General features: G+C 28.4%; 1 protein-coding gene across 1 annotated transcript; it reads left to right on the top strand.

Annotated features, from left to right (window-relative positions):
• The first annotated feature begins 4,761 nt into the window (after positions 1-4,761).
• On the top strand, positions 4,762-8,498 carry DOX1 (Peroxidase superfamily protein). Its single transcript, XM_028066691.2, has 10 exons — positions 4,762-4,936; positions 5,104-5,367; positions 5,551-5,700; positions 5,881-6,014; positions 6,490-6,703; positions 6,807-6,952; positions 7,058-7,285; positions 7,372-7,574; positions 7,662-7,905; positions 8,102-8,498. Exons 1-10 carry the CDS (start codon positions 4,814-4,816, stop codon positions 8,325-8,327), a joined length of 1,932 nt encoding a protein of 643 aa, XP_027922492.2. The 5' UTR covers positions 4,762-4,813; the 3' UTR covers positions 8,328-8,498.
• Positions 8,499-10,952: the final 2,454 nt, after the last annotated feature.

Below are 10,952 nucleotides of genomic sequence, written 5' to 3'. Positions count from 1 at the left end.
AACAAAATATTATAGAGTATATTAATAGATAATGATATTTTAATCTTTTTTTTTACCCACTTTTAACTTACCACTCCAATCACTTTTTAATTATTTATTTTAATTTTTTTAGTGATGTGATAATTTAAGAGTAATTGAAATCATAATTTAAAAATATGTCAAAAAAAATGAGTTAAAATGTCATTATTTTTAATACTATTATCCTAAAGTGGCGAGAGATTATAAATGTAAATATCACATTTTTTAATACAGTATTTATAGTTATTTTCTATAATAGGTTAAAACTTATTAAAAGCTATAATATTATAAGTGATAACGGTATAGCTTTATAATTTTAATAAACTCTAACCACTAAAAATATTATATATTAGATAAAAATTTTCAGAATGTTATTGCCAGCAATGTAAGTTAAGATAGTTAGAATAAACTAAACAGTCATTAATTTATGAGTTTTGAAATTAGGATTGAATTACACTTAAAATTAAAACGAGATTATGATTAGAATTATAAGAATTCATAAGATCGTAAATCATAGATTTTAATTTCCTTAATAAAAATAAAATAAATTTTTTTGTCAATAGTTTATCAGAATTAGTTTGCAAAATTAATCAACTCCTTACTATCATAAGATCATAACAGTAAGATTTAAGAAGCGTAAAAAGTTTTCTTTTATTTAATTAGGTTTTATTTTAATTGATTGAAATTTATTCAACCAGGTAAGTCAGATAAAAAGTAACCCCTTTATTTTTAATTGAATTTGAATTTAAAAGTAAAAAAATTAAACTTTAATTGTATTTATTTTTAATTTAATGGTGTTGCGACAAGTAATACATACGTGATAATATCTCTTTGATTGTATTAAATTTTATTTGAATTTAATATATTCACCTAAGAGGTGAACATGTGATACAACAACAAAAAAAAAACGATAATTTACAAAATTTTACAATTTTGTTTGAGAATTTAACTGATATAACCGATTATACATGTGATTCAAATTGTAAATACGATGTAAAATCATAAATATTATGATTTTACTATTTAAATACCGATTTTAATTATTGGGCTATAATTTATTTTTACCTTACATAATTGCCCTTGTAACAAATTATTTAAGGTTAATCCATATTAAAATTATGTTTTTTTTTTTCGAATAAAATTATCTAAATTAATTTAAGTTTAATTTTTTTATTTAGACGAAGTAATTTAGTTGCAATAAATATGAAAGTTATCATTAAATAGTACTAATAATAGTAGTTGAAAAAATTAATATATATTGATAAAGAAATTACCAGTTAACTTTAATAAAAAAATTCATTAACATTGAACAAGAAAACTATAACAAATATTAATGAAAAATATAATTATAACTTATATCTATATGTAAATAGCCTCAATACTATAAACTAAAAGATAATTTTATGATCATCATTGATTTAAAGATCTTGATTTATATAAACGTAAAAAACAGTCACGGAATAACTTTCGTCTAGTTTCTAGAAAAGTCCCTTGTTTTTTTTAATCAATTATAACGATAAACTTACGTTCATCAAATAATTTCACTTTCCCATCATAACATAAACAAAGTTGAAAATAACGTGCGAAAAAAAGAGTCCCCAATTAGAATATTATTAAATGACAACTTTGATAAGCAAGAAATATTAGGAAGATACACTTATACATTTGGTATATCATAGAAGCATGCTACTCAGAATTAAAAAATTTGTCAATCATATATTTGGTCATATCGTATCAAAATCAAATATTTTTAGTCGTGAATTTCTAAATAAAAATACATAACTTTCCATATCAATTATATATATATATATATATATATATATATATATATATATATATATATATATATATATATATATATATATATATATATGATTGAACTAGAATCGTAACTTCTCAATGAAAGGTGCTTGTGTCTCATTTTTTGTGTACTTAGTTCTTCTTTTGGCTCAATTTTTCGGTTTAATTTGTCTTTAAATGTTGTTTGATAAGTTATAGAAATGGTTAAATAGGTTTTTGGTTTCTTAACTCTTAGTGAATCTTGGAATTAGTTCATTTCAACACTTTAAAATAATTTAGTCTTTTATCTTTCGAAACATATGGATTTAGTCATTTTAATCAAATTTTGTTAGGTTTATTTGATGTTTCGTACCGTAATATGTGAATTTAGTCTTTTTAATCAAATTTTGTTAAGTTTATTTGATGTTTCGTACCATTTCAGGATTGTATTTGAGTTGTTTATATAATTTGACACATTTTTGCTTTAATGTTAAGTCAAACACTATTATGAAACACCCTTGAAATGTCAAATAAACTTAACAAAATTTGATTAAAAGGACTAAATCCACATATTTTAAAAGATGAAGCACTAAATTGGTCCAAAGTTTCGAAATGGATTAATTCCTTATAGAAAGTTAAAAGGACCAAAAGATATTTAACCCTAATGTATATTTATAAATCATCTTTACTTTTCATTAAATAAACCTAATATTTTTTAGTCAACCAAAATAAATATAAATGTCATTTTTTATTTATATCAATGAGAATTTATTATGATATTTTTATTCATATCACTATGAAGTTCATTATGGTGTAAAATAGATTTTGGTAAAAAATAATAATCAATTCTGTTAAAAATACTAATATTTGTTTTTTCTTTGGCGCAAGTATATTTCTCCGAAACAATTATATTAAAAACACTATTGAATATTAAAATTTGTACCCTCCTTTCAAAGAAAATTCAAATTACATTAATCTCACAACTTACCCCTTTTGATTATTTGATCGTTAGCGTCATTTGTTTATCGAGATCAATCACTTTTAATTAGTTCAACTTGCATTAAAATAAATTGAGTCTCTAATCTAAACTAAATCAATCCCATTATGGCTAGATTATATTATGATCGATTCATCCAGTTTATTATTAATAATTCCATAATCAAAGTTTAAAAAATAAAATAAGAATTTAACTATGGGATGTGCACATGTGTGTGTGACTTGGAAGAATGATTTTTTTTTTTTTTTCAATTCAACGTACAATAATCGTAATATTTTTATTTGAATTGATCGAAGTTATCAAATTAATTAATTTGGTGACCACTTTGCCCCTTTTGTACTGCTAGCGTGTAATTTCCATAGATGTTTGTGAGTTGACTGTTTCCTAGCCTTCGTTCTTGACTTTAACGTTTTTTTTTTTTGTTTTTTTTCTGCTATAAAAACTTGCTTCTTTTTATCACTATTCCACAATTATATGTTTTAACGATTATTTTTTCTCTTAATATTAAGAATATTTTTAATAGTTTTATAATATTTTTTTCAAGTATATATTATAAATGATACGTTAATTATAGATAACATATTAATATAAAAATAGTTTTATAAAATTGAATAAAAAATTCCATCAAACAATCATTATTGTTATAATAAAATTATGATCTTTGCTGCTCTAATCAATGATTAAACAATTCCCCACAAATCTTTAATCTTTATCTTGTGTTTTCTTTTTGTCATGTATCTTGTTCGTTTAAAATTAAATTATAAACATAACATTATTAGCTCGTGGTTTTAAAAACAAAATATTATAAATTACTTCATATGTTACTTTTCATTTGTTTTAGTTTTTATATAAAACAAATACATTTTATTCATTAGCTTATCTGTTACCGTTTATGTTAAAGATCTATAACTATATATATAAAGAAAATATTTTTGTTTCACTTTTCTATTTTTTCACTTTTATCTTTTAATATCTTTTTAAATTTAAATAATTATTTATAATAAAAAGATATTTTCAATTTTATCATAATAACTACTTTTTAAAATTTAAATAATAATTCATAATAAAAAAATTCTTTACACAATATTATTTATAATCTTTTTTATTTCAATAATTAAATTTATTTTATCAAAAAAATATTTACAAATACTACTTACAACTAAAAATTATTTTATCTATAGGTATATTATAACTATATATATAACTATATATACACTTTACGTTTTCAATTTTACTCATTTTATAACTTTTAAAATTTGAAAAATTCTTAGATATTTAAAAAAAAAATGTATACACACACGCCTTCGCTGGTAAGGATTAAAGCGACAATATTTGTCAAATAGATATAAAGACCAAAATGTTAGAATTTTAGTGTGCAGCCATTAAAATGAGAAGTAAACAGAACAAAAGTGGCAGTAAATATATGACCAAATCTAGTGTCTTGGAAGTTTTCAAAAGCAAGAGATGAAGACATAATTTTTTCCGTGTAGAATTAATAAAAAAAGATGGAATATTTGTTTCATAAAAAGAATAAATGAAAATGGCATTAATGCAAGGATTACGTTTTTCATTTAACCACTTTTAAACAACGACGTTCATTGACTACAATGTTGTAGTAATATCGGGGTTCATTCACTATGCAAACTGGGTACATAGTTTTGTATAATGCTTAAATTAATATATATAAATAAAAATATTTATTCATAAAAAAAAATGATGTTCGTTTTACTGTAAAAGAGAGAAAAAGAATATTAAAACCTGATGAGAAAGAAGATTAGAGGAAATGAGAAGGAAATGTAAGTCATCAAAATTCTTTTTGTAACATTTTCCTCAGAAAAAGACAAGCAAATAGTTGTTTTTCGATTACCACGTTAGGGTTTTGACTATGTGGTGAGTTCAGCCTCAGCCACGGTACAAAATTGAAAGTCAAACTTTAAGAGCCTATAAATACAAATGCAACCTTAGAAAACAATACACATTCATTAATTCTATCTTTGCTTTGTACATCATCTAGGAAACATGTGGTCTGTGATAACGGATCCCATCAGAAACCTTTTTGCAAATGTTCTTCACCACTTCATCCACAAAGACTTCCATGAAGCAGTGGCCAAAATGACCATAATAGATGCTTTTCTCTTCATTGTATGCACACAATTCCCTCTACATCATATTAGCATAACATGAATATTTGTTACTTTAGTGTTATGACATCATCTATATTCATTACCTAGTAGGTTTTGAAAGCATGAATTAATTATCAGAACTTTCATTAAGTTGTGATAATCATGAAATGACTATGTTTTCTGCAGATTGTTCATTCCATTGACAAGCTGGGGATATGGCCACGCTTACCTGTTTTCTTAGGGCTATTGTATCTTGCTATTAGACGTCACCTTCACCAAGAATACAACCTCTTCAACGTTGGAACAACACCAACCGGGGTTAGGTTTAACCCTTCAGATTTTCCTTACAGAACAGCTGATGGAAAATATAATGATCCTTTCAATGAAGTTGTTGGCAGTGAAGGCACTTTCTTTGGCAGAAACATGCTCCCTGTTGATCAGAAGAAAAAGGTCCACAATCATATATATATATTATATATAAAGCTAGTTATAGAATTTCATAAAATATCAGTTTCTTTTACTACAAGTTGAACTTACAATTTCACTTTCAGTTTTTTTGTTGACTTGTTCTTATATTATTTTGTTCCTGTGTTGATGGTGAATTTGAAGGCATGGTTTTTTGTTTTTGTGCAGCTATTGAAGCCTGATCCAATGGTAGTAGCCACAAAACTACTATCCAGGAGGACATACAAAGACACGGGGAAGCAATTCAATGTGATTGCAGCTTCTTGGATTCAGTTTATGATTCACGATTGGATCGATCATCTTGAGGATACCAAACAGGTCCTAAATCTATGACACTGTAACTTATTTCTAAAGCTTATTTCAATATCACTTTTAAATGTCACATATAAAACAATATATATATATATATATATATATATATTTATTTATGTGATAGCTGCACATAATATATGAAGAAGATATTTAATATGTTTATGGGATTTTGATACATATATGCAGATTGAACTCACTGCACCAAAAGAAGTTGCAAGTCAATGCCCTCTAAAATCTTTCAAATTCCTCAAAACTAAGGAAATTCCCACTGGATTCTTTGAGATCAAATCTGGATCATCAAACATTCGAACACCTTGGTGGTAAGATTTCTACTTCACATGAGCCAAAAGTTGAAACTTAATTTTATCAAAGAAAAAGAGAAGAAGATAACTTAGATGAAAAGAAAAGTGGAAGTTTAATTTTAAAAATACAACTTGTGTAATGGTTGGCTTCTGGGTGCAGACGTACATGCATGCACAATGTTCAATGTGTGGGGCACGATAATAAATATTAATAACAGTTCGGAGGCTTCAAAGGGCGGCGAAAGTTTTGTGATTTGGTTAGAGTTAGGTTGTCTTACACATGTGTACATATCCTTAGTGGGGTGGTTTTATAACAGTGATGCTTCTATTTGGTTTCAAGTGTACTTTTCAAGTTTATCAACACAATTTGTTGCTAATGAAAAAGAAAAATGACGTTTTCATAAAGAAATATAAAAAAAAAAAAAACTACTTAAAAGTAGCATATGAAAGTTATAGATGTTTAATAGTTGCATGGATTTGGTTGGTGAAATAGGGATGCAAGTGCTGTGTATGGAAGCAATGGAGAAGTTTTGCAGAAAGTGAGGACTTTCAAAGATGGAAAGGTAAAGATATCAAAGAATGGAAACCTTCTGCATAACGAAAATGGAACAGCAATTGCAGGTGACATCCGCAACAGTTGGGCTGGTGTTTCAACTCTGCAATCCCTTTTCATTCAAGAACACAACGCAGTTTGTGATTCTCTCAAGGTATAATGATCATAAATTTCATCATGGAAAAAAAACATTAACCAATCTTATTAATGAAGAGAAAACACTAACTAAATACCTGTTTTTCATTGCAATCTTTCAGAAATATTACCCTCATTTGAATGATGAAGAACTTTATCGCCATGCAAGATTGGTGACTTCAGCTGTGATCGCAAAGGTTCACACCATTGATTGGACTGTGGAGCTTCTTAAAACCGATACTCTACTTGCAGGGATGCGTGCAAATTGGTAAGCCTCTCAGCACCACACAATTTTCTCACCGTTTTTTTTATTTATATTGAAAATGTAAAACAATTTATTTATGTTTTTTTGAAATTATTGTTTGTATTTCAGGTATGGGCTACTGGGGAAGAAATTTAAGGATACATTTGGACATGTTGGTGGATCCATCTTGGGAGGATTTGTTGGTATGAAGAAGCCAGAAAATCATGGAGTCTCATACTCTTTAACTGAAGAATTTGTGAGTGTCTATAGAATGCACTCACTCCTACCTGATAACCTGCAACTGAGAGACATATCTGCAACTCCTGGCCCAAACAAATCACCACCAGTAATCAAAGAGTATGATTATAAAATCTTATATCATAGTCAATGACTGAACTATTATAAATGGTTAATGACAAAAGTTTCTCCATTTGGTATTGCAGAATCCCTATGAAAAACTTGATTGGACTACCAGGAGAGAAAACATTAACAGAAATAGGAGTTGAAAGACAACTTGTATCAATGGGTCACCAAGCTTGTGGGGCATTAGAGCTTTGGAATTATCCACAGTTCCTAAGAGATCTTGTACCACAGAACGTGGATGGCACAGAAAGATCTGAACATGTGGACCTAGCTGCTCTTGAAAGTAAGATATTTATATAGAAGTTTATGTATAGTTTTAATCTTAAGATATATACTATATATAGTTATGAACCCTAAAATTATGATGCAGTTTATAGGGATAGGGAAAGGAATGTGGCTAGATACAACCAGTTTAGGAGGGCATTACTGTTGATACCAATCACAAAGTGGGAAGATCTAACTGATGACAATGAAGCGATTGAAGTGTTGGAAGAGGTATATGGAGATGATGTTGAAGAACTTGATCTACTTGTAGGTCTCATGGCAGAGAAGAAAATAAAGGGTTTTGCAATCAGTGAGACAGCTTTTGTAATATTCCTCCTTATGGCAAGCAGGTAAAAGGAATAAAAATCGAAATACTAATTAATATGTTTGTTATAAAATGTTTCTTTAAGAAAAACATATGTAGAAGTTCTTAATTCTAAAGGATTCATTGAGTGTTTTAAAGTGTAATTTTTGGAGATTTGTGAAGTGATTTTGAAAGGGAGATTAATTATAACAATGAATGAAACTTTTTTTGTCAATTTGCAGGAGGCTAGAAGCTGATAGGTTCTTCACGAGCAACTATAATGAAGAAACATACACTAAAAAGGGACTTGAATGGGTGAACACAACTGAGAGTTTGAAAGATGTGATTGATCGTCACTATCCTGAAATGACACACAAGTGGTTGAACTCTTCTAGTGCTTTCTCAGTTTGGGATTCACTCCCAAACTCACCCAATCATGTTCCTCTTTACCTTCGTGTTCCTCATTGATGCAATTTCGATATTATGTGTTTTATTGGGATCTATCTTTTGTTAAGTTTGGATTAATATGTATATTTATATCTTGTAAAATACTATGTTTTGACCTATGTGTATTCTGTCTTAGTTCAATGTATTTGAATTTATTAGTGATTATGACAACATGATGAGAAATTCTAAATTTATACAGTGCAACCGAAAACTTTGTTTACATATGCTTTTATTATTATAATAATTCTAATCCACTTTTATCATAATAAGCACTAGAAAAAATATTGATTTGACCAAAGCCAAATAGAACAAAGTTGTGGATTGTGATCTCCGATGAGCAAAGTGAAGCTGTGGGTGTGATCTTCGTCGTGGGTGTCGTTGCCGTAGTTGCTGGAGTCGCTGCTGAGGGAGGGAAGAATTTGTCTTGCATTTTGTTCTCTTTGCGCGTCGTGTGGGTGTGGGTTTTGTGTTGCTCTAGTAGAAGAAGAAGAAGAAGAAGAGCAACAAAGGTCGTATGAGTTGTTTGTTTAGGTTGTTATGACCAAAGAAGAAGATGAACGAAGGTGAGACTTTGTGTTTTGGTTGAAGAAGAAGAAGAGCAAAGTTGAAGAGAGGAAGATAAAGGTCTGTTGAGTGAAGAATGAGAAACACCAAAGGAAACGATCTATCGGGTTGACCCGTCTTATAACCCGACGGGGTTGGTGGGTCAGACGGATGGGTTGAACGGGTTGAGAAATGAAATCCAGCACCCTTTTTCTTTAGCGGGTCAGTTCAGCGAGCTAAACTCGTTTTAACATTCCTATTTTTAAATTTCACCAAATCAATTTTATTTCGTATCAAAATCAAATCTTTTTAGCGGTGCATTAATAAAAGTAATGGATTTTAAGTTGTTATTAAGCATAGAATAAATTTCCATATTAAGTATATATATGTATTCATATGTATTCATGTGTATGTATGATTGAACTAGAATTATAACTTCTCAATGAAAGGTGTATGTGTGTCATTTTTCGTGTACCTTTGTTCTTCTTTTGGCTCAATTTTCCTGTTTAATTTGTCTTTAGATGTTGTTTGATAAGTTATAGAAATAAAGTATATTTATAAATCATCTTTACTTTTCATTAAGTAAACATAATATTTTTTAGTCAACCAAAATAAATATAAATGTCATTTTTATTTATATCAATAGAAAATTTATTATGATTTTTCTAACTTCCAACTATTTGATTCTTATTTTGTACTTCCTAATGTGATTTAGTGTGGAACATTGATTAATATACCTATATCTTTTCCTTTAAAAGAATCAATGCTCAATACTATCTACCTCAAGGAGTACAAAATAGGAGTCAAATTGTGAAAGTTAAAATATCATTGTCCTTTTATTTATATCAATAGGAAGTTCATTATGATATTTTTATTTATATCAATTGGAAGTTAATTACGATATTGGTGTACATTAGTTTTTGCTAAAAAGTTTTTTTTTTTTTGTTGGCAAAAATATGTATACATATATAATAGAGTATTTGGGATACTCTAACCCTTATACACACATGCTTATAAGATTACCAAAATACATAATATGCATATGAAAGACCTTAAAGTTTATACTTAAGCAAAAAGTTTACGAAAATTTTCCTCATGCCTATCAAAACTACCACAAACTATAGTATATAACCAGACAACCTACTAAGAGGAGAATACAACACATTGATCTACTAAGATACTAAAGCAGAACACAAATCCTCCACTAAAAGCTCACTTCACAAAATTTGCCTTCATACACATGCCTATATAGAGCTTTCCATCTTATTTAAACACCTACAAGAACTTTCTTAATGACCCTGGCATGAATGATGTTGCGTCCATGAAAGGTATCCATAAGTGAATCTTCCTTGGTAGAAACTGAACACTACACCTATAACAAAACAAAGCATTCTAGACCACAAAGTCTAGGTGATAAATCATAGATATCCCTTTACAAATACCATGTTAATCTTCCTAACTCACGAATGCCCTATTCCTCTCCCATGCTACACCTTTTAATGTAAAATCATCTATCGCAACCTAAATCACGATGGGACGGCGATATAAAAATAAATTGGTTTGGAAAAAGATATTAGAGTCACCACCATGATTTATTCTAAAAAACTATGGAAAACCATCAAGATGAAACAAAGTCCATGAAAAACAGATTTTGGAATCGGAAGTCAGTTACGCGTAAGGAATGTACTAGCACCCTACAACGTTTGTCCAAGGGCGACACCTTTAGTTAAATTTGCACAAAAGATGTGTTTATTTTATAATATTTATTTTCCCCCTAATAAATTGAACAAATATATTTTTTTAATAAAAAGGACCCGACAAGGGTTAACTTTTGTCCTACGTATTCTCATTAAAAATGAGAAATCAAAACTACGTAATTCTTTGTAAAAAAAAGTTTGATTAAATTATTTAATTTTTGAAAGTTGTCATTTTTCATTTTTCAAAATGAGTGTCATGTGACGCGTGTGGCCGAGTTGACACCAAAAACATCTTTTATATTTTTGTGTTTTCGAAGAGGTATCGTGCGACGCGAAAGATTCATAAGACACCAAAACATTTCTATGGTTTGTATATTTTGAAAAGGAGTGTCGTGCAACGCGAGCG

The sequence above is a fragment of the Vigna unguiculata genome, chromosome 4, assembly GCF_037176805.1.
Source record: "Vigna unguiculata cultivar grain cowpea cultivar isolate G323 ecotype 2 chromosome 4, ASM3717680v1, whole genome shotgun sequence".
NCBI lineage: Eukaryota > Viridiplantae > Streptophyta > Magnoliopsida > Fabales > Fabaceae > Vigna > Vigna unguiculata.
The sequence above is the reverse complement of the archived record's forward strand: the minus strand, read 5'-3'. Positions and strand labels throughout refer to the sequence as shown.